Source organism: Meles meles, chromosome 3 (assembly GCF_922984935.1).
Source record: "Meles meles chromosome 3, mMelMel3.1 paternal haplotype, whole genome shotgun sequence".
Taxonomy (NCBI): domain Eukaryota; kingdom Metazoa; phylum Chordata; class Mammalia; order Carnivora; family Mustelidae; genus Meles; species Meles meles.
The window spans coordinates 158,388,226-158,413,694 of record NC_060068.1 but is presented as its reverse complement, the minus strand read 5'-3'; the positions used below and the strand labels follow the sequence as shown (position 1 = coordinate 158,413,694).

The 25,469-nt window shown below is 36.8% G+C and overlaps 1 protein-coding gene across 3 annotated transcripts in view; it reads right to left on the bottom strand.

The window, feature by feature from the left end:
- Nucleotides 1-25,469, bottom strand: part of ZFR (zinc finger RNA binding protein) — an 83,748-nt gene that overhangs the window by 40,755 nt on the left and 17,524 nt on the right. For 2 of the 3 annotated variants that reach the window (XM_045999271.1, XM_045999274.1), the window contains exons 3-11: nt 22,472-22,495; nt 20,708-20,990; nt 18,352-18,496; nt 15,743-15,961; nt 8,977-9,224; nt 5,619-5,810; nt 4,826-5,117; nt 2,522-2,715; nt 695-814 (exon numbers count right to left, since the gene is read on the bottom strand). In XM_045999271.1, the coding sequence (XP_045855227.1) occupies nt 695-814; nt 2,522-2,715; nt 4,826-5,117; nt 5,619-5,810; nt 8,977-9,224; nt 15,743-15,961; nt 18,352-18,496; nt 20,708-20,990; nt 22,472-22,495 (1,717 nt within the window). The remainder of the gene's footprint in view (nt 1-694; nt 815-2,521; nt 2,716-4,825; nt 5,118-5,618; nt 5,811-8,976; nt 9,225-15,742; nt 15,962-18,351; nt 18,497-20,707; nt 20,991-22,471; nt 22,496-25,469) is intronic. The other variant, XM_045999273.1, reaches the window with a different exon arrangement.

Below are 25,469 nucleotides of genomic sequence, written 5' to 3'. Positions count from 1 at the left end.
ATTACTTGATCCAGGCAATGTTACTTTCACTAAAAATGATCAAATATGGTCATACTCTTCTTGTCTACGGCCATACCACCCTGAATGCGCCCGATCTCGTCTGGTCATACTCTTCTTGACTAAGTATAAAAAACTAATCGACAAAACCCAAACATCTGAATGTGAGACATGACATGCTAATGTTAGCATACAGTTCATGAACTGAGTTATATTTAGATGTTTTGTTTCCTATGGAAAAGGTTCCAAGCTCTGTTTAAAAAAATAAAAAATGAAAACACACAAAAAAAATACATTTTTTTAAAATATTTTATTTATTTGACAGAGAGAAATCACAACTAGGCAGAGAGCCGGACGTGGGGCTCGATCCCAGGACCCTGGGACCATGACCTGAGCCAAAGGCAGAGGGACAAAAAAAAATTTTTTTAGATTTTATTTATTTGAGAGAGACAGAGAGTGAGTTAAGAGGCATGAGAGAGGGGAGAGGCAGAGAGAGAAGCAGACTCCCCGCTGAGCAGGAAGCCTGACGCAGGGCTCGCAGGACCCTGAGATCATGACCTGAGCTGAAGGCAGCTGCTGAAAACTTTTTCAAGAGGGGGAGGGGCAGAGAGATAGAGACTCAGTTCATGACCTAAGCTGAAACCAAGAATTAAACATTTAACTGACTGAACCGCCTGACAGTTGAAATTTTACTCACTTTATATTGAAGTCTGTGTCTTCGTCCTTTTAAGTGCATCTCCTTAGCATTGGGATCATTAAAACTGCACTCACATAATTTACAATGGAATCGAATTACTTTTCCCTCATCATTTCGTACCTTGACATGGGAAAAAAGAATTCAAGAATCATTAACAAAATACTATAGTTGAAGACTTCATTAACACACCCTCATAGATTCTGTGATGAATGTATGTAAACAATTAAATTTGCATGTATTTGCTTTTGGTATTAACTTTAATTTCAATACCTTTATCTATGTGTAAACATTTAGATTTAAATGAAATTGGATAATAATTCTCTAATAAATAGTGAACAACTGCTACTGGCTAGTTATTGCTCTTGGAGATGGAAATAAGAGAATTAAAGACATTATTTTGGCATACAAGTGTCTACAAAGCTTAAGATTTTATATATGTAACTTTATGGAAAATCAATGTCAATTTTTTTCCAAATGCACAACCAGTTAGGAAGAGAAGTATAGGGTTATTAAGATGCCTGTAATGGATACTAGGTTCAAATTATTTGTGGAAGCTTTAAAGACTGGCTCTGAATTCAATTCTCTGAAGTTCTGGATTATTAATTGAAAAATATCCTTAAAGATTAAGATGTCCTGGCCATATACATTTCTTTAGATACCCAAACCTTACTCTCTCAAGATCTGACATTTTAAAATTGTGAATTATTTATAAACTATATTAATCCACTTTTCTTTCTGGCAAAGACAACATAGTATGTAATTTTTCTTGATGGGAGGGAAAAAAATGAAGAACTATTTAACAAAAATCTACAATATGCTAGGTACTATTCTAGGTACTGTTATTTAATCTTCACAACTTTGGAAATATCCAAGTTTTACACATCAGGACACTGAAGCTCAGAGACCTTACAAAAGTTCTACAATACACTGAAAATAAAGAGTAGTGCTACACCACTTTATGTTGGGCTTTTTGCTAATAGCAAATATCTGTCAGGCCCCTCCAATGTACCCTCATTCCTCAATTTACTGAGTTTACCTGGAAAATAGGAAGATTTCTAATCAGCTGGACAAATGAAATAAACATGATCTGATAAGTCAGCAACTTTAATTTTATACACGAAACTACATGACTGTCCAGAAAGAAATACTCTTTTTGTTATTGTTTTGTGGCTCACAATTTTTTTTTTACTCTTTATATGCAAGATACTTGAAGGATACAAGAATGCCTACCAAACAAATAGTAAGTTATCTTACATCACAGTGATGGTGTTGGTAGGAATGAAGTTTAAAAAAAAATTATGATGTCACTTAGGCAAGCTTAAAGAGCAAGAAATTTATTTATTTGAGGGCAGAGGGGCAGAGGGAGAGGATCTTCAAGTGAACTCCCTGCTGAGTGTGGAGACCACCATGGGGCTTAATCTCACGACCTGAGCCAATACCAAGAGTCAGTAGCTCAACCGACCACCATCCAGGTGCCCCAAGGGCATGCTTTTTAAAAACTTTTAACAAAGATACCTGTGATATTCCTTTATAAGTAACCTAAATCTAATTTTACACATAAAGCATTCCTGCAACAAAATGACACTTTTTTGGAGGGGGTGGGGGTTGGTGGTACAAAGGGAGAGAATCTTAAGCAAGCTCCATGCCCAGCACAGAGCCCAACATGGGGCTCAAACTCACAACCCTGAGATCACGACCTGAGCTCAAACCAAGAGTCGGACACTTAATCAATCGGACACTTAATCAACTGAGCCACCCAGGCGCCAACAAATTGACACACTTCTTTCCTATACTAATCTCACAGTGATGGTATTCTCAAGTCAATACCTCCTCCACATAATCATGGCCCACTGGCTGCACGTCACTCTGCAAAGCAGCAAGAGATGCAGGTGTGACCGGTTCTGAGACGGTGTCTGGCTTTACTTCTGGAATCTGTACAGAGGTGACAGGAGTGCTTTTAACACATTCGGTTCCTTTTAAGTCTTCTGTTTTATTTCCTGTTGATTGCAGCTTATTCCCACCTAGAGAAGCATAAAAGAATTAAAATAATTTTCATTTTTCTTTTGTAAATGTATAATCTGATACAAAAGAAATTTCCGACAAAGTTCTATTTTTTTTTCACCATTAGTCCAACTCCTGGTTGACATACATCAGAATTTTGAAGAACACATCAACAACTTGGCCTTTTCCTCCTGTTAATGAAATATACCTGGATTTTTCCCTTCTCCAGAATGATCCTGTCCCCACCATGACTCTCGTAACAGCAAATACCTAAAAGGGGACAGCAAGTACCTAAAAAGGTAGGGTCTAAGCACAATTCATGTTTGTATCCCTAGTCCCCTCCCAAGCAATTGGGTGATAGGCATCACCCAGTCCTGATAATGTAAGAATTAGATACTGTAGCTGCTTTTGAGGTACCAACAATTTAAGGGAAGATACAAATAAATACTATGTTAAGTGCTATAGTAAGTAGGAACATAGTGAGGTGGGAATGCTTAAAAACAAACAAACAAACAAACAAACACCAAAAGTCAACCCACCCCCCAAAACCCCAAAACAAAACAAACAAACAAAAAAGCCCACAGACCCTTTACCCTCTCACATGATCCAGTTAGCAAAGGCTTCACTAAGGGTGTGTCACTTGAGCTGGACTTTTTTTTTTTTTTCTTCAAGATTTTATTTATTTATTTGACAGACAGAGATCACAAGTAGGCAGAGAAGCCGGTTCCCTGCCGAGCAGAGAGCCCGACGTAGGGCTCGATCCCAGGACCCCGGGATCATAACCTGAGCCAAAGGCAGAGGCTTTATCCCACTGAGCCACCCAGGTGACCCTTGAGCTGGGCTTTAAAAGAAGAGTAATTAAGTATGAATTTGGCCCAGCAGAAGGAAGAGAATGATGTCTAAATAGAATACCATACACAGCAATATGAAGTTTAAAAGACTATTCAAGGAAGACATCAGCATCAATTACTATGTAGGGAGACGTGATGACATATTCAGACTATGAAGGCCTTGGATGGATAATTAAGGAACATAGTTTTTTCCTACATGCAAGGAGAAGGCCACTGAAAAATTTTTAAGCAGGAGACTAGAACAATTTGACATGTATTTTAACAAAATGACTTTGATAAGCTTGGAGAGACTGGATGTGGTATAAGACAAAACTCTGAGGAAGAGACTTTGAAGGCCTACAACAAGGCAGTAGCTATGAAGAAAAACACATCTTTTTATAGAAATACTATAATAACAGAAACAAAAAGACTAAGTAAACAACTGATGGAGACAGTGAACAAGTAGAAATAATGTCAGTAAAATTTTCCACGTGAAAAAAGCAGCAATTTGAAGAGATTATTTCATGACATTCTTGTGACAGAATGAGACATTGGATGCCCACAGAAACCCATATAGATAATAACCAGGTAATTCCTACAACATAGCTTGAAAAGGTGGGAGTTTTGAGTTTGCCCAAGAGATTTTAAAGTTACTGCATAATGGAATGAATGAGACCACTTGTGAATACTGGGTGAGAAGAGTGAGACGAGAACTAGAATCAGAATTTTAGGAGCACCACCATTTAATGAACATGAAGGCAGGAGACCCAACAGAGACACCTGAGAATGGGGTGGGTAGACACAGAAGAGAGACTAAGCTTTAAGGCACAGCAGTCAACTGTGGCAAATGTCAGAGGACTCACCAGTGTGAGACTAAAAACTGGTCAGTGGATTTGGCAATTAGATCTTTGTGACTTCTGAAAGTTTCAAAGGAATAGAGTGCGAACAATGGAACAGACTGAGGACTGGATAAGAAGTATAGAAGCAGACAAAGTAAGAATTAGGCTGCAGCGTGGGAGGATTACAGTAATGAGAAAAGGTCTGGGTTTTTAATTTTTTGTTCTTTAGTTTCTCTTACCTTTTTTAAAGACTATGGAAGACACAGGTAAACCAAAAGAAGAAACCATTAGAAGATGGAGGACTGATTAAAAATTCAAGAGAAAAAACCAGGTATGTGATCAAGACCCCAGAGGAGAAGGGGATTGGGTACAAGAGCATAAAACAGAAGGGCTAGGCCTGGAATGGAGGAGAAACATCACTTTGACAGAGTTAGGAGGAACAAAGAATCTTCAGTACTTGCCAACAAAGTTTATTTTGGGTGTAGATGTTTTCTTGGCAGCCATATTTGTAGGCACCGCTGATACTTTAGTGTTGGATGTGCTATTAAGGGACGAGTTTCCTGTAGTTGTAAGACCTTTCACTGAAGAAGTTGCAACTGATGAAGTATTCACAGTACAATTGCTTGCTGCAATGCTTGAGGGAGAGGCAGTCGGTTTTGAAGCAGACACAGCTGTTGAAGAAGTAGCTTGGCTAACAACGTTTGGTTCTGTTGAAGGAATGGGTTTACCAAGTTTTGTGTGTAATTTAACCACCTACAAAATAAAAGCACATTTGTGAGGAAACTCAAAAAGCATTGATTTTTAACTTTTTCTAAAAGAGTTTATTTTTTCTTTAGAAATGAAGGAAATGGATATTTATCATTTTAAATAAAAACCCTAAAAATACACACACACACACACATACACACACTCTCTGCTTTAAACAACATAATCTAAACAAAATCCAGTCCTTTTTTGAGAACTCTGTAAATACCCTTTGATGCTCTGAGCATGACAAAGGAAAATAATCATACAACAAATTTCTAACTGGAAGAGTAAATGATCTAGTTTAATTTAAAGGAAAAAAAGTCTCCAATCTTTCCCTCTTTAAGCAATGACTATTTGATGTTACCTTTATGTATATTAGCATATAAACAAGCCCTATAATCCACCCAAAGTTTTCAAGTTTTAAAGGCACCTATATTTAAACCCTCCATTGAAAAAGTAAAAGAAAAAAGAGTAAGACATAAGGGTGTGTGGAAAAAAAACACCTACTTTCTGATGCTTAGCACCACGAATGTGGGCAGCATATGCATCTGCTCCTGTACAAGACACATCGCAGAGCTCACAACGTAACTGATTCTGAGTCCCACGAGTAGAGTTGTTGCTGCTGCTGGTATTCTGTGAGGCTTTCAATGCGGCTTCTTTTTTTTTATGTTTTTGTCCTTCTAAATGTTCTTTGTAAGTCTGTTTCAAACAAAAAGGATAAATGTTGCTTTGCTAATTTTCTATCTATATCATTTGAAATTATTCAATTCTCTAATCTCTAGTACTCATTTAATAATGTGGGCTAAACAACTGTAAAAGCGACTGAACAAGAGCATGTGGGATTCCTATAGATGTGATGCATCTGTAGGTCTCTGTACTTTGCTTACCGAGAATACTTATCCAACACTTTGATTTGCAAAGGACTTTCATACATAGCCATATTAACAATATAAGGTAACCACACCCAGTTTTAAGAATTTGAATCTTCTATTGCTTATGTATAATGATGGACAGAGTGACCATTCCACAAACTATTTAACTGTAGAATTAAGAGAGAGAAATGTATCTATATCGTGAAAAAAAAAGTTACTGAACGGTAACAAGACATTTTATGAACAGGTATGTTTATTTATAAAACTAACTTTTCTAACTCAGAATGTGTTTTCATATAGAACCCATACCATCCTGAACAAAAGCTTATTTAAAATACGTTAACAGCCAAAATTACATATATTTGCAAAGAAAAACAGTATTATTGTAATACTAGCCAATAAAATAGTGAAACTTTATTAAAAACTATCTGGGGATGCCTGAGTGGCTCAGTCAGTTAAGTGTCTGCCTTCGGCTCAGGTCATGATCCCAAGGTCCTGAAACTGAGCCCAGGTTAGGCTCCCTGCTCAGAGGGGAGTCTCTTTCTCCCTCTCCCTTCTGCTCCTCCTGCTTGTGTGCTCGCTGTCTGTCAAATAGATAAATAAAATCCTTAGCAAAAAAATAAAAAACAAAACCCCAAAAAACAACTGTCTGGAATCAGCTGATAAAAGGTAGCAGATTTATTAAAATGAGGGGGTTAATAAGGACTGCTGTTTCTTTTTCCTTGCGTGGGGCCAAATAGTTCCTCTTCTGTGTTTTATTTTTAAAATTGTTCTTAAGACAGACGTATCATTAGCATAAAACTGTATATTCATCACAGAATTTAGGAACTGGATGGAACTTTAGAGATTACCTAAAACAATGATTTTCTAATTTTTTTTTTTTAAAGATTTTTTATTTACTTATTTGACAGAGAGAGATCACAAGTAGGCAGAGAGGCAGGCAGAGAGAGAGGGAAGCAGGCTTGCTGCTGAGCAGAGAGCCCGATACGGGACTCGATCCCAGGACCCTGAGATCATGACCTGAGCCAAAGGCAGCGGCTTTAACCACTGAGCCACCCAGGCGCCCCTGATTTTTTAATTTTTAAACAAGAGAATCCTTTCTCCAAATGAAATCTTATGCAGAAGTAGGGGAAGTTGCTCTGTTTTTGAAACAAAGAGGGAGACCTAAGACCCAGTCATCTGATTCTCCTCTCATTATCTGCAGTGGCCTGAAGTGGCTCCATGAAGCAGTCTGAGCCTCAATTATTTAGGGCAAGTCCTTAGTAAGTGAGGAAACAAAAGCCCAAAGAAATGAAGGTCTCCAACTTGTCCAAAGCCACACAGTGGCAGAGCCAGGTCTGGGAACCTTAAACCTGAACCTTACTCTCCCTCCTCATGTCCAGACCTAAGTTCTAACTTACAATGCCAATGATGCTTTTCTCATTAGCCCCTTACGGCATTGCCTCGGACTTGCAGAAGTATCCCTGGCCTATTCTTTCATAAAGATCTAGGTACTCCAAAATGATGGTCAGCTTTATAGATATCATTCTAAATGCTACTTTTTACCTATGATCCTAGACCCATGTTCTATCATTATATATAGGTACCAGATACTCAACATGTCTCTTATGCCTTCATTTGCCACTCACGGCATCATCCCCTATCATAGACAGCCACTGCAGAATAGGATATACTCCTTCCATGTTTAATCCTGGGTTCCTGCCAACATTCCCTACCTCCTCCCTCTCCCCCCACCATGTAATCACAATGAAACAATTTCCTATCACACTCAAAATAGGGAGAAACAAGGTTTTATGTAACTAGTCACATATATTAAATATTCCATAATTATTCCCTAATTTGTGTAACTCAGGGAATGCTGATAATTGAAAATAATCTGAAAACTCAGTATTAAGAAGTAGATACAACTAATCTAGTAAATTAAGAAGAATGTACATAGGTGGAGCAGAGACAATATAACTGAAAGAACCTACTACAGAGGCAAAGACTGTTCCTTTACAATAATATGCCTTTTATCTTACAAACTGCCTGTCAATTCTTATAGAAAAAGACACTCTTAAAGAAATTAACAAATAATGTCAGGATAAGGGTTCAACACATTAGACTTTATAAACACTCATGCCGAAATCACATTTTTAAGATGTAACAATCAGGAAAAAACCAAAACCTAGGGAAAAAGGGAATAAATATTTTACATGCTTCATTAGTTGATATTTTTGAAAAAGACACTTCCCCACATCTTTCTTGCTCCCAAAGTTTCTATTCCTTCACAAAGGAAATTACACAGAAATAAGTAACATTCTATAAAGCATATACAGAAGTTAGCCTTATAGAAATGTTATCCTGCAAATAAAAAAGAAGTCATCCTGCAAACTACAATTGTTAAAAGAACTTATTTTAAGGACTTTCAAAACTCCAGAAAGACAATTTTCTTCTGCTATTTATATGCTCCAAAAAATAACACATTTGACAAAGTCCTCTCATCTTTAATTCAAGTATATAAAACTGAATTATCTCTATGGTCATCCTTTCTCAGCTACAACATTCTATTCATATACTCATGGACCTCCAACAAGAGCTAAGGAAATCAAAAGCCAACTGTGATAAGTTGAAGAATTTTGTATAAAGGCTTTATAAAGCAAGCTGTGACCGTTAAAAGAAATAAAAAGTCAATCTTATCTCCAACCCTAATTAATTTAAAATTAAAACTTTTAAGTTAAAGTTTTATTTAAGGGCAAAGTAACTTTCATGAAAGAAGTATAATTTGCCCATTTTTATTAACATAATCATTTCTAAAGTTTTTTAAAACAGAATTCTTATGTCTCAATACAAATACTTCTTAAAAAAAGACTGTTTAGTGAAATATGTGTATGTGTTCGCTAAAAGCTAACAGGAAAGAAAATGTAAACCTTTTCTGTGAGTGTTAGAATATCAACCATACTTGCTACCAAAAATAACTTGAAGGCTCGTGGTAAAACATACAACATAAGTACCTGTGGTCCAGCACAGCTGATCTTACAAACATCACAATAGTGAATCTGGGGCGGTTTGGGAGGCTGTTTTGGTTTCAGTTGTTTATTTTGGAATGGTGCTTTTTTAGTAAAGGTGGTCCCTGTCCAGGCAGCTGTTGCAGCAGCAGCTGCTGCCGCCGCTGCCGCCTGCTTCTGTTGCTGTTGCTGCTGTTGGTAGTAGGAGGATGCAGCTGAATACACTGCTGCTTCATAACCTGAATAAGACGTACCTTACAAATAAAATCAAACAAAGATTATGTTACATAATTACAATAGGCCAAGTTAAATGCGTTGAATTTAAATTCAATAAATTCTGCTAGTAAAGGCAGGTTTACATGTGCATATTTACAAATAATGAGTAACTCACAAAACCTGGGAAAATCTTATTTACCCTCTTTTTATGTAAGTCAATCAACACATTTTTAACTCAATACATATCAGATGTTATAAAGATGTAAGAGTGTAAGATTTGGTCCTTGACTTCGAGAAACTTCCCAGCTGGTGGGATACAACAGTGATAAAATGTACATGGTTACAGAATCTGTTAGTATTTCCCCAAAAAGAATTCCTCTGCATATAATTTGGGAAGGGCTGAATTTGAGGGACAGTCTGAACTAGGATACTAGACAGGAAAAAAAGAAATTCATTAAAGTATATGCTTGATGCCTGAGAGGACAGAAGATTTAAAAGAACAGAAAAGGACTTTGAATCCTGGTGATTGAGTGATGGGTTGTGCAACTGATAAAAGCAAGGAGTTGACAGAAACTGCTTTGGAAAAGCAAGGTGAAGAAACCTTAGCAGAAGTCTGTGATGTGGAGCTGGAATTCAGATGAATATATAAGAAAACAGACAAAAAATTTTGGAATTAGGAACCAAATACACTGGTTCTTATTTTCCAAGAGAAAAAGAACACTGTATTTTCTGGCTGAATGAATGGACTGATTCTATCCATTTCCATTGTTCAAAGTCTCTAATGAATAAGCACAAGCTAGTTACTGATACAGACATAACTTATACCTGCTGCTTATATTCAGTGATTTATAGACTTAAAAAATCTATAGAAGTTTTAAATTTGACAAAGTTACTGATTTTACTTATAAGCCTATCTCAAAACTGGAAAACTTATCCCTTTTCTAAAGTGAGATCTCTGGAAATTTGGTAGACTCCCTATTTATCACACTGCAAGACTTTTTTTTTTTTTTTTCTTCTGAAGTGGAATTGAGTGGAGCAAAGACATGTAAGGCTCAAGAAAAATATTCCTAGTTGCCAAGATGGCACAGAAGAACTACTTAAGGAAAACTAAACTTTTTGGTCTCTCAAATGCAGACTGCTATGTTGAAAAGAAAAGACTTATGACCCACTAGCTCTGAGGCATCTACTTACACAGGAATGAAAACATGAATTGGAAAAGTGAGGATTTAAGATGCATGGTAAGTGATAATTACAAGCACCTGAAACTGAAAGATCTAGAAAACAGTGCAATCAAGTAATTTGCATGAAAAACCTTCCTAGACTTTTATGTCAGGCTATTAAATTATATAAATGCTTATAAAGATAGGAAGTATTGTGAGAAGAAAATATCTAAAAGTAAAAACATGAAGAAGCAGGTAGGCATATCAGTAATAAGCATATGATCAGATAAGAAACAATCAGATAACAACTGATATAACTGATCAAAGGAGAAACTATAGATCAATAAACTCTTCTGGCCAGTCTTACCAATGTCCTATGGTACTTAAAAATGTGGCAGAAGACCAAATGTCTTCAAAGTGATAGGCAGAAATACGCAGTTTAAATTTCACTTCTAAAGCACCGTAAATTGTTTAGTTAAAACTAACAAAGCTATTTTTTAAATTGTAACTGGCTAGGACCATGATTTTTACATGAAAATTTTTAAAGATATTTTCCAAATGACTAGCTGTTTGTAGAGAAACTGTAAAAATACCATTTAAATGTAACCTCATGAATTAATGTATCAAGAAGATAAAAAGTAGCATAAGGGCAATAGCATCCTACAATGCTGCATGATCAGGACTTTCAGCTTTTTTTTAACTGAAAATCCACAGTATGAGGGGCAGTATTCCAGACACAGTGAAGTCTCAAAACAGATCTATAAAACAAGTATTATTATCCTTACTTGACAGATGAGAAAACAGGCTAAGAGACTGTGAGGTGCTTTATTTTTTTTTTAAAATATTTTATTTATTTATTTGATAGAGTGAGTGATCACAAGTAGGCAGAGAGGCAGAAAGAGAGAGAGGGGGAAGCAACTCCCCACTGCAGAGAGCCCGACGCAGGGCTCGATCCCAGGGCCCTGAGATCATGACCTGAGCCGAAGGCAGCGGCTTAACCCACTGAGCCACCCTGAGTTATTTAAACCATAAAAATCACCAGGCTAAGCTTAAGAGTTACAAACTAATCTTCATTTGTGTATCTGTAGTCTAAAACTAATAAAAGGTAAGCTTAACTGTAGCTTACTACTTAATCTCCTATGACTGACTACTGGCAAACAAATGTACATTTCTTGTAAAAGCACTACTAGAAAGTAAATATAAGGTTGCATCTCTAAATAAAAGCTCAATTTCTGAGGGCTAAAACATTTTCACTTAAAAAGTACTTTTATTAGGAGGCCTGGGTGACTCAGTCGGTTAGCATCTGAATCTTGATTTAGACTCAGGTCATGATCTCAGAGTTGTGATACTGAGCCCCATGTTGGGCTATGTGCTGGGCATGGAGCCTGCTTGGGATTCTCTCTCCCTCTCCCTGACCTCTAGGGGAAAAAAAGTACTTTTACTAAAAATCCTTATCAATTAGGGGTTAAACGATTGCCTTCGGTCAGGTCATGATCCTAGAGTCCCACATCGGGCTCTCTGCTCGACAGGGAGTCTGCTTCTCCCACTGATGTCTCTCCTCTCATGCTCTCTCTCTCTCAAAAAAATAAATATATAAAATCTTAAAAAAAATCCTCATCAATTAGTAAGTTACAAATTAAGCTGAAATATTATTTTTAAACACAATGTACAATATTAGAAAAAAACATACCATTTCAGTAGTAAATTCAGCATGTTACAAGCCACCATTTAGCACTAAATGCTAAGTTTAATGAGATGAGAAAAACCAGAACTAAGTTTAATGAGATGAGTAAAACAGCTGACCTAAATTGTAGCTGATATAAAATTGCACATATAGAACTCAGAAGTCCTAACAATGATTTTTTTGGATGGCAATTTCACACCGTGTATCACTTTTTTAAAAAAAGTGCATACTCTTTGACATATCGGCAATTTCCAGGAATTTAAACAACTGGCAAATTTACAAATCTTTTCATACAAGGATTATTTTACCCACTGTTGTTTCTAGTTTTTCCCTAATATGAAACTTAGCATCCCAAGAAAGAACTTTAAAATCTATACAGTACAATCAAACAATAAAATATTATGCAGCCATTAAAAACTATGTATTTCTAAGTGTAGATTCTGACTTCTAAATACCATATTAGAAACCACAGCTCCTTTGTGAAATGGCTGACTGTGAGTCTTGGGCATGAAATGCTTGAAGCGTATCAGTAATATTCTACTGTGGAAGAAAAAAAGGAAAAAGTGCTCAAAAAATGATGATGCCAAGTCCAAAAGGCTCAGGAGCCAGTTTGAAAAGGATCTCATTGGCCAAAATTGAGAAAAGTATGTGCCTCAAAAAGAAAAATGAATGTAATGGATTATACTACACTGAACAAAAAATAGTGAGTCCATAGTAATGCTAAAAAGAGCGGACGCTTCCTTAGAGAAGAATGCTGAGAATCAATGTAGAAAAATTTTATATTCATCATTGTAGAACTTGATTCATTTAAGAGACTTTCAAAGGATCCAACACCACAGTCAAAAGTAGTTTGGGTAATAGGCCCATAGACTATTTGGTAAGTACAAAGGGGGAAAAGGTATCCTTAAAATGGAGAGATCTCGCAGTCACCACTTTAATAAGTGATTATACCTGCCATCAATAAGGAATTTATAGCATTACTTACGTGCTCCTGATGTGATGAAATGCTAAAGCTCACTTAGGTAGTTTTATTGACTAAAAAACTGACAAAATCTAAGCATAAAGAAAGCAGATAAATCTGGATTGTGGATTTTATAGGACAACTGGCCTGAACTCTTAAAAAATGTCAAGGTCAGGAGAGACAAGATAAAAACAGGAGATTATTCTACATTAAAGAAAAGTGAAACTAACAAGATATGACAACCAAGTATAATCCACAATCCTTGATTAGAACCTGAATTTAAAACCAAACAAAAACACACCAAACACAGAAAGCTCAGCCATAAAAAACACTTGTGGACAACTAAAAAAATTAGATAAATTCGGGGCGCCTGGGTGGCTCAGTGGGTTAAGCCACTGCCTTCGGCTCAGGTCATGATCTCGGGGTTCTGAGATTGAGTCCCGCATCAGGCTCTCTGCTTGGCAGGGAGCCTACTTCCCTCTCTCTCTCTCTGCCTGCCTCTCTGTCTGCTTGTGATCTCTCTCTGTCAAATAAATAAATAAAATCTAAAAAAAAAAAAAAATTAGATAAATTCATGTTCAATTCCTTTTAATGATATTTTCATGTGGTTATGTAACAGAATACTCTTATTCTTAGGAAATACAGGCTGAAGAATTCTAGGCAAAGCACCAGGTCATCTGCAACTTACAATGCTGACCCATTTGAAATGTTTCAAGAGATAAAGCAAATATGAAAAAATATAGGTAAATCTAAGTAAATGGTATACAGACGTTACACTATTTTTTTGAATTTTCTGCAGAATTAAAGTTCTCTAAAACAAGAAGTTGGGGAAAAACATAAATCAGAAGAACGATTTATCTTATACTTAGTGACATGCACAAACATTCACAATCAGAAAAAAGCAATTAACAAAAGAGTATGTGTTGGCCAAATTCACTTAAAAAAAAAATGTATATACTGCATATGTATACTGCCATGAGGAAAACGAGAAAGACATGCACCAAAATGTTAATGGCAATTGGCATCTAGGGTACATGTCCTGTGATTTAATGTTTTCTTTTTTATCTATAGTTTCTAGTTTTAAATGATGTATTACTCACATAAGATAGCACTAAATAAAAATAATTAACTTCATCCTGTGTAAGGTATATTCAAGCAACTGAGACAAAGGAAGAGAGACAGAAAAGACAGGACAACATGTAAGACAAAAGCAGTAACAGGAAAGGATACTACTGTACTCCTTATTTTGTTGAACGTGGACTTTAAAAAAAAAAAAGATGTGTCCAGTCAGAGCTCACTGAAATTATTCCACTTAGAGTTATAACTGATTAATCAGATATAAATAAATACTAGTCAGAGATAAAGAGGGCCAGAAAAGTTGTATCTGATCAATCCTGAATGACAGATCTAGGAATAATAACCTCTCCTCACTCCCAATTCATTTCTGCATGGTTTAATTTATAAATCTGTCCCCACTGCTCCTTTTGGCACCCTTTTGGCCCTCAGGATAGAGACAGACATCATAACATCATAACAGACCCTGCAAGGCTTTTCCTTGCAGCTGACATTTCCAGCCTTATCTCTTGATATTTACCCCATATATCCTGGATTCCAGCCACAAAAAATGTGTTCCTAAATACTCCAGGTCATCCTAATTCATCACCATATCCCTAGCACCCAGCACAAGAGTTTAGCATAGGATAAGAAATAAAAATCTCTGAAAAACAGGGCGCCTGGGTGGCTTAGTCCATTACGCGTGTGACTTGATTTTGGCTTAGGTTGCTGTCTCTGGGTCATGGGATCAAGTCCCGTGTTGGGCTCTGTGCTGGGTGTGGTCTCTCTCTCTCTCTCTCTCCCTCTCCTCCCCTGCTTAAGCACACGCCTGGGCACTCTCTCAAAGCAAACAAACTCTGAAAAACAACAACAAAATTTTAATTCAGTAGTAGGCTTGTAACAACCAAACTGGACGAAATATCAAGAACTAAAACTGCCCATACTGCCTTAAATCCTCCATAGAAGACAAGGTACAGAAAGATAAATAAAATGCATAACAAAATAAACCATACAGAAGTACAAGGTTACATGTCTACAAAAAAAGCAACATGTGGTTTTAATCACTGAAATAATGCAAAATACCTTAGCTAGAAATTAGCAAAAACAGGGGACATAGGAAGATTTTAGTGATATTTCTCTTAATATAATGATTATTTAAGGAAATAGTAATTTTCTTAATAAAATAAACATAATTATTTAAGAAAATAGAGCTTCTCTGTCCTTCCAAGAGACGTATGTTACATAACAATCTTATGGCTATTTACAAAGGCTACCCAATATTTTCAAGATTTATTCCTGATAATAAATAGTTCCCTGATGGCTGAAATAAACAATACAATTTGTCAGGGTTTGTCCCTGAATGTTAACCTTAAATTTTCAAATTCATTTGGAAAAGTCAGAAAGAAAATGACCCTGTAAAATACTAGGTGTTATTTTTTCTAACTGCAATGCTAAGGTCAGGACTCATGGCTGGCTTTCAAATGCCCAAAGAGAATTTTACGTTGTTAATTATCTCCTGGCTTAAAAAAACAAAAAGCCCCAAAACACAACTTATTATGGTCCATTTGTCACATTATACATATATATTGACACCTATCAATTAATTCAATTCTTGCTACTGGGACTAAGATTATTCCACAGAACATCAAGAAGTTTCTAATTTTGTTTACTCATTTAAACATAGTTTATCTGTCTTACCAGAATAAGTAACTGCCGTGGTACTGTAAGTAGCACTCTGGGTATAGGATGGCACCACAGTAGCAGCAGCTGCTACTGGCTGTACGGTGGAAGATACAGGATAAATGGAGAAAGTAGTGGTAGCTGGACTTGGTGTGGCTGGTTTTATGGCTGTCACTTGTCGAGTTTGCTGGGCTTGTGTATACTGAGTTGCACCTTGGCTATAACCCGCTTTGGGGGCTAAAATGGAAAAGAGATTTCAGAAAATGAAACAGTTATTGTACCAATATTCTTGAAAATTAGAAAAAGTATAAACACCAACTATAAATTTGATGCTAGCAACAACAGTTATTGTACCAATATTCTTGAAAATTAGAAAAAGTATAAACACCAACTATAAATTTGATGCTAGCAATTTCTTCCTGGTGAAGGCTTGAAATTTTTATTACCAACTGAGTAAAATACAACCTTTACATAAATTCATTTATCATCCCTTCCCAGATGCTTTCTATGTATCTCCAAAATGGCATTTTTGTCCAAATTTACAACTAACTGAAATAGCAGTACTACTTAAAACAGTTACTAATAAAGTTTTTAGGTAAAGGGGTGTGTGTGTGTGCGTGTGTGTGTATTGAGTCGGTTAGTTTAACTTGAGGGTTATGCTTAATATTGTGAACAGAATAAAGAGCCTCAAATATGATTTCAATTCACAGTAAAAATTTCAAAGTTTAATTATATTGGATATGTTCATATACCATTCATTGCCTTTTATTAATTCATCTATAGTGAATGTCAGTCTAATTCCAACTCACAAAGTGCCACTGACTTAACTCTTCAAATATCAACAGTTTGAGTGCAGCTGTGTTTAAATGGCTACCACTGGGGCGCCTGGGTGGCTCAGTGGGTTAAAGCCTCTGTCTTTGGATCAGGTCATGATCCCAGGGTCCTGGGATCAAGCCCCACATCGGGCTCTCTGCTCAGCAGGGAGCCTGCTCTCCACCCCCCCGCCTGCCTCTCTGCCTACTTGTGATCTCTCTGTCAAATAAATTAAAAAAAAAAAAAAATCTTAAAAAAAAGGGCTACCATTCACATTTCCCTACCTTTGACCACATTCAAAATAAATGTATGCTTTAAGAAGCTTAAGAACTATTATTATGAAGCCCTAAATTAATAATTTATCTTATTAATGATCACTAAAGCACACAAATCACTTTATGCTTAGTTAAGGTACCTTAAATAGCTCTTAACAGTTTATAAAACTGTTATCTACAAGTATAAAACCTGAAAATCCACACAACACACAGATGAGGACATTTTACAAAAGGAAACTAATGTCTAAGAGCTAAATGGCTTACAAGGCACACAGTCAACATCAGAGCTAAGACTAAATCAAGACTCTTCTGACTCTTTAACACAATCTAACTTTGATAATTAACCAGGAAGTTCACTACAGATCAGTGTACCCACAAATTATTAGAGAAGAAACTATAGAAAAGTTGATGATTATAATTCAAAATATTTTTGTATCACTTTTATGGGACTTACAGAAATCTTAAAAGTAGAAGTACCCCAGAGTCAACTACCTCATTTACAAATAAGAGAACAGAGATGAAAAGAGTAAAAATCACTCACCCACATTTAGTGGTAAAGCCAGTACTAGAAGCCAGTCCAACTCTTTCCTAATGGAAGGCTCTACCCACACACACTCCTGTGGTCCTTCAAAAATTAACTAAAATAAAGGAACTGTCTACTTTTCTGAACTCAGCTTTTCTTAGAAGTTCTCAGCAGAATCTCTATCAAAAAATCCATCTTTTAAAGACTACAAGGGGTGCCTGCGTGGCTCAGTTAGTTAAGCATCCAATTCTTGACTGAGATTCTTTCTCTTTGCCCCTCCCCCTGCTCACACGAGCTCTGCAAAATAAATAAATCCTGGGGTGCCTGAGTGGCTCAGTAGGTTAAACATCTGCCTTTAACTCAGGTCATGTTCCTCGAGTCAGAATGAGCTCCACATTGAGCCCCCTGCTCAGCTGGGAGTCTGCTTCTCCCTCTCCCTACCACTCCCTCTGCTTGTGCACACACCCGCGTTCTCTCTCGTTGTCAAATAAATAAAATCTTTAAAAAAAGAAAAAAGAAATAAAGACTACAAATACGTAGGCTTCCTTGAAAACAAAGTATTTCCTGTATTTGAACCATTACATTTACTGTAGTATCAGAGGCTGGAAACAGAACCAACTGTCATTACTGATCAGAGAAAGATGAATTAAAAATAAGGACCCACAAAGAGTTTCCACTGGTTACACAAAGGCGGCGAAGCTAAGGATGTGGCCAGAAGTTATCACAACTCCTACTGTACAGCTTATTTCATAGCAGAAAGAGAACTGTAAAGCTGAAGACCAGGAACAAAAATACATTTCTGGGAGAGAAGAACATGATTATGATTTGCCCCCATGGCCCTCCCCCTCTTTGGTACTCAGAGCACATAGCAGAAGAAAAGGACATGGCTAGAATTTGCTTCTTGAGGTAATGGAACAAAATAGCTTAGGTGGACTCAAAAGGGTATTTTCATGAAGCACACTAAATAATGTATTTCAGTAGTTTTTGATGAAACTGTGTATGCTAATAAAACCCACCTGTCTGATAGTAGGTTTCGGCAACAGAAGGCTGAGGCTGGGCAGCAGCGGCCACAGCAGCAGCAGTTGCCGCTGGTTGTTGGTAGTACTGCTTACTGTCATACGCTACAGCAGGAGCGGTGGATCTTACATAGGAGTACGAGTCCTAAAGAAAGGGAGTGAAAGAAGATCTTGCCATAAGTGAAGTGGTAGGAAAAAATCCCTAACTCTATTATAAAGTGTAATAAAGGAAAACAAAAAACTAACTATAGACCTATGTTTAAGAGTCAAATTTAAAACAAAGGGCATCTATTTTTGGACTTTGAAAATAAGATCAAAACCATTTCAAGCAGCATGTTTATTTAACTTCCACATCAGGGAAAAAAAAAAAATCACTGAAACATTTAAAAATAATGCTTATCTTTAAAATCCTATTAAGAAAGGGGGCATCTGTGTGGCTCTGTTGGTTAAGCGGCAGTCTTGATTTAGGCTCAGGTCATGATCTGAGGGTCCTGGGATTGAGTCTGATGTTGCATTCTTGATAGGGAGTCTGCTTGAGGATTTACTCTCACTCACCCTTCCCCCTGCTTGCTCCCTCACAGTGTCTCTCACACTCAAAAAAATAAATCTTAAAAAAAAATTCTATTAAGAAATTCATAGAAGTTTTGCTTTAAAATTGGATCTCACAGTAAAGACCACCTGTGTGTTCTAAGCTTTGTGACTATTCCAGCTTTCTTTTCATTCTTTTTTATTTACTACTATTATTAACAACTTATTTTTTTTAAAAAAGGCTCCATGTCCAGCATAGAGCCCAATGCAGGGCCTGAACTCATGACCCTGAGATCAAGACCTGAGCTGAGATTAAGACCTGGATGCTTAATCGACTGAGCCACCTAGGTGTCCCTATTTACCACTATTAATTATTAACATAATGGATAGAAACTTCCGGATAAGGGAAAGGAAAGGGGAACACAGGTTCCAGGCAGAAGGAACACTACATATAAGTCTCCAAGGCAGTGAGGATCAAGGTGAGCTGGGTGAATTCTGGCACTAAACAAAGTGAGGAGGGATGGGAAGGTATGTAGGTAGAGGCTGAAGAAGTAGGCAGGGCCCAGAGAATGATGGGCTTCATTCACCTTATTAAAAACAATGGAATTTTATTACATTTCATCTCTGGACATAATGAAAACAATCACACATGGCAAAAGGAATTCTGAGTTTAGTAACCTGCAAATTTTTAAAATTAAAGTTTATTTACTTATTTTTAGAGAGAGCACACAGGGAGGCGCAGCGCCCACTGTGGGGCTCATTCCATGACTCCAGATCACAACCCCAGCTGTTATCAAGAGTTAGACACAGCCAGCTGAGTCACTCAGGTGCCCCACAGCTTGTCAAATATTAATAAAAAATACTAATATTATAATTTATATGTCAATTCATTACTTAACAAAATAAACTCATATACATTAGAAAGAAAACAGAAAAACTAGGCAAAGTTCAGAAGATCCTAAAACAAACAAAACGAAAACAGGTTATTAAAGGATTAGAACCAGGGGAGCCTACATTGCTCAGTTGGTTAAGTGTCCGACTCTTGATTTTGGCTCAGATCATGATCTCAGGGTCAGGAGACTAAGCCCTGCATCGGGGTCTGCACTCAGTAGGGAGTCTGCTTGAGATTCTCCCTCCCTCACCTCTACCTCCTGCACGTTCTCTCTCAAATAAATAAATAAATCTTAAAATAAAAATAAAGGATTAGAATCTAAGTAAGTAAGTAGTAATTTAGTACCATAATAAACATAGTACTATGAAAGGGAATTAGATCTTCATGTCCCAAATAAGACAGAACCAAAAGGAACCACAGGATACAAGAGCAGCATCAATTTCTGTTACATATGAAGAAAGACGACTTTGAGAGGAAGAATGCGCAGGGAACAGAATTTCTGCCCTTGTAAAGTACCAAAAAGACACTATGTAATTGTTTGGCCCATAGAGTTTAGGCTCATGGTTCTCAAAACAGGAGACAGAGGAATACCGCCATAGTACAAACAAGGAGCATTTTCCCTATGTCTTCATTTTTCTGGAAGCCCTGGTTAAATATTTAACCAGTAATTAAAGCAAATTACTTCTAATTAAAGCAGACATAGATATAAAATGCATTGGAATGGACACTGGGGAATTATTAATAAAAATTCACTGCAAGGGAACTTAATTCTTGGACTATGCCCCTAAATTACCTAAGAATACACATTCATTTCTAACATCTGAGGTATAGTTTGGAAGACCCAAGTTTGACAAGCACTGACTTGGACATTATTATCACACACTGGGGTCAGTGAAGGCTGCGTGTTAAGACTACTGAAACTAGTAGTTTTCTTACCTGGTAGTTCTGTGTAGTAGCTGGGGGTGGTGGTGGTGGTGCTTCCTGTTGTCTCTGGGTATAACCATAGTCAGTTGCTGTATGTGCAGTGGGGTAGCCTCCATAAGCAGCAGCTGTTGCAGCAGCTGCAACAGCTACTGGAGCAGGCCTGGCAACTGCGACTGTGGCGGCTGCTGGTGCATAGGCAGCAGTAACTGTGTGAGCAGCTACTGGAGCCTGATGGACAGTGTAGCTAGCAACTGTAGTTGGATGAGAGTAGGCTACACCCGAAGCTGGCTGCTGGCTATATTGTGGAGTAGAAGAATAAACACAATACAATTTAATTTTAAAATCTAAGAGTTTAATAAAATAAGAAGCACATTTTTTAGAAATTTAATTATCGACTATGAAACACCAAGTACTTGAACACAATAAGCCTAGTCAATACCATTATTTGTTACTACTGTATAATTTTTATTCCTTAATCTTAATGCATTAGACAGTCACACATACTATGCTTAAAATCATGGACCATATTACAAAGCAGGGATGACAAACTGGGATAAAAAGCAGTAGTAGGAAGAAAAGAAAACGATGAAACTGGGAATTTAAAAAAGTATTTGTTGCTTGTAGAGTTCTTTATTATGTTCTACAGTTTAAAAAAAAAATCTCTACAAAGAATCATGTTAAAAATACTGAATTCTAATTCCAACTGTAGAAAACATTTGAAGCAGAAACTATTACCCAGTTGACTTAAATACTTCTGATACTCTAGGGTCGTAGTTCTCAACTGGGGGAGATTTTGCCCTCCAGGGACATCTGGCATGTCTGGAGATATTTTTGATGGTCAAACTGCAGAGGAGGTGGTGGTGTGTGCTACTGGCATCTAGTGGGTGGAAGCCAGTGATGCTGTTACATATCCTACAGCGCACAGGACAGCTACCCACAACAAAGAATTATCCGAAGAATGTCAATAGTGCTGAGGTTGAGAAATCTTGCTCTCGGGCACAAAACCTACAACAGACTCTCTATTATTTTAGATAAATTACTCAAGTTACAGGCAGCGTTTCATTACACACATTTATTTTTCTCTCAAAAATGTAGCACATGTTGCAAAAGGAGACCTAAGTCAGATGCTTTGCAATCATAACAATTTAAAACGCAAAGAGGCAAAAACATTTTCCAATGTAAATGAAATAAATTTCCAGCTAAAGTATTCAGAGTAATGTTTAACTTTTTTAAAATTTTAACTTTTAAATTGAGAGTCTATGTTACATAAAACCAAGGCTTATAGATGTTATTAAGCACATGAAAGTCTATTTGTTGTTCTAGGTTCTCTAAAATAATCACGATTACACTTGCTAAAGCTTTATTACCAAGGCAGAAATGCCTTCTAAAAAAAGAAGAGCCCCAACAGTTACTTAGCTGACAGGTTTTAGATGACCACAAGTCTTAATATGAGCCAACAGTTAAGAATAGCGAAGAAAAAAAATACCTGACTGAAGCTGAAGCTACTCTAAGAAGTGTCTGATTCATGGGTTATAGTACAGCATAGTCTTCACTGGTGTGCACACTACCATACAAATATGGCATGGAATTAAAATTTGGGGCCACCACATTTTAACTGTATTAGAGAAAACACTAGTAATTGCAATGTATTCAAAAGGAATCAATATGAAGCTTATAAGTATGGCTACTATTTCACATAAAAAGTGGAGGAACATTCAGTCTAGAAGAGGTGACTGGGGAAGATATGAGAGCTGCCTTCTAATAGAAGAGACTTACTCCATGCTGCTCCAGAGAACAGAACTAGAACCAATGGATGGAAGGGTGGCAGATTTCAGCCCAATATGAAAAAGAAAAAAAAACAAAAACTTAGAACAAAGTCCAAAGAAACTCTTATAATTTATATTTGGATGAGGTTTTCCACATTTTGATATTAAAAGTAGCTAATATTTTCTACATATATGACAATTAAAAGACAGGAAAAGGGAAATTTAAATTGTAATAGTGGAAAAATTGGTTTGGGATTGACATTTTCTATGGATAATTCCATAGCCTTAAGAAAAAATGCCAATAACGTATTTCTTCAAAATTCCTAGAACTGAAAAAAGAATTATATTTAAAATATAAATATACCAGTTCTGTGAAACTTGTATTTAACATTTACTGATAAAATTTCACACATTCAGACTACACTGCATAAAAAGGGTTTGGTTATGTAAAAATTCAGATAATCTTGGATTCCTATACAGTTTCCATTCATCCCATTGCTCTTTATTGCATATCTGTTCACACTTCCTGGTCTCCAAAACTTGTCCTATAGGACAAAAAACAGAGTGGGAACAGAATAGGAATATCAAGTCAACCAGGCAAGCAATCTGACTTATACTGACTCTGATCCTTAAAAGTCCATGTGACTAAAAAAGGGATGATGATATGCTCTGGTTTAAGCCTACTGCCCCCTCATAATCATTAACAGTATGCTCTCACACCTGTGTGTCTGAGTTTGAACAATAAATCTTATAATCTCCCTTCCTAGAAAGCATATAATAGGATGTCAGTATGCTTAGCAATTACCATACACTACATGCCTAGGGCTGCCTAACCTAAGTCTGATCTGTATAGTTAGATCTGCTCTGTATAGCCAGGATATGGCTGGAACCATATCCTCTACCAACAGCATCATGAAGAATAATGATCTAGTTCCAATTCCCATGGTTAAGGGCTAGGGCAATGATCTGCTGTTCAGAATAAAGATTTTCTAGTGTGTTATCTTAAACCCATCTGGGAAATTCGTTTCAATCTGAAATATCCTTAGAAAATTGCCTTTTATGTGATGTATATGACCAGCCTGGGTTATACCAATTCAATTAAGTATCTAGTGGCTACATAAATTTTCAAAAAATTCAGGTCACATCAAATTCAAATTAGTTTAAACAAAATTAGTCTTAGATTGAAATATTTTAAACCAAGGTTTCACCTAGTTTGTAGTACTCAAATAAAAAGTATAAATTATATGCCTTCATAAAACTTACGACTTAATGGTCACTAAATGATTTTTTAAATAAAATAAGTAAATAAAAACCCCAAATCTTGTGCCATAAAAACATCTGTGAAATATGCAAAGACTTTCATTTTCATCCAGCAGAGAAGCAGCTTCTATTTGGATAATATCCTTTACAGATAAATTAAATCTAATAAATCAGTTTTAAACCAGGACAAACTGAATAATAAATCACAAAACAAACAAAAATAGGGGATGAGCAAGGTTAAGAAATACATAAAATGGAAGGGTATTTCTCTTGGGAGGAGAAAAAGGTAAATAAAGTATAAAGAATTATTAATATTAAAAAGTAGTAACACTTTTATATTCTTGGACTTAACCTGGAGGTTAATGGCCAGCTCTCTCCTTGCTTACCAGAAAGTGAAACCAGCCAGAGTCCTTACAAAATAGCAGAACAAAATCACCAGTCAAAGAAAGCCTATATAAACTGCAAAAGAAACAGGAATGGTCCTGCAGGAAATGGATATCTCAATGCAACAAACAAGAATTTTCACAAACTCTAAAATTTGTAGCCATAAAATAAGAACTTAACATCAGTCAGAAGATAAAGTTAAGGGATACAGACAAGCTCAGGATATAAAAACTATGAAAGAGAAGATAAATCTAGGAAGTCCAATATCCAACTAGAAGGAATTCTGAAAAGAAAAAAGCAAATTAAAGAAATTAAGAAAGAATACTTCCTACTCTGGAAGGGAGGCACATATTTTCAAATTTAAAGGGTCTACAGAGGGGTGCCTGGGTGGCTCGGTTTGTTAGGCATCTGCCTTCAGCTCAGGTCATGATCCCAGGGTCCTGGGATAGAGCCCCACATCAGGCTCCCTGCTCAGTAAGGAGCCTGCTTCTCCCCCTGCTTGTTTATTTGTCAGAGACAGAGAGAGCGAGCACACAAGCAGGCAGAGAGGCAAGCAGTTATTAAATAACGAATGAAATCTTTTAAAAAGGGCCTACAGAGAACAAAATAGAATGAAGGGACAACATAACAGCATAACAGCATTTCACAACATCTCAAGGTTAAAAAAAAAAAAATCTTCCAAAGTCTCCAAAGAAAAAAAGTCACCTGCATACAACTAAACAAAAACCAGACCGTTAACAGATAACACTAGTGGTTAGAAAACAGCAGACTGAAGTCTTAAAAATGTGAGAGAAAATAGTTATTAATACAGAGTTCTGTACCCAGCTAAATCACTAAGACAGAATAAAGGGGTTTTTTTCCTTTTCTTTCTTTCTTTCTTTTTTTTTTTGACATTCAAGAACTGAGTTTACCTCCTATACACCTTTTCTTTGGAAGTGACATGAAGATGTCCTTAACAAAAAAATAAACCAAGAAAGAAATCATGATGTCCTATAAATAGTGGATCCAAACCCAGGAGGGAGATGAAAGCCCAGGTCAGCAGCTGTGCATCGGGCCCAAAGAAGCAGTGAGCTTGGACTCGAAGTGAAAAAGGACAGAAGCCTCCAGGAGAGTGATACCCAGGAAGATAAAGGACTGGACTACAGACAGTAGACCAGGAGCCTGGAAAAACATTAAAATACAATCAAGGGGAAGCCTGGGTGGCTCAATGGGTTAAGCCTCTGCCTTCGGCTCAGGTCATGATCCCAGGGTCCTGGGATCGAGTCCCATATCAGGCTCCTTGCTAGGCAGGGAACCTGCCTCTCCCTCTGCCTCTGCTTGCCTCTCTGCCTGCTTGTGTGCTCGCTCTCTCTCTGACAAATAAA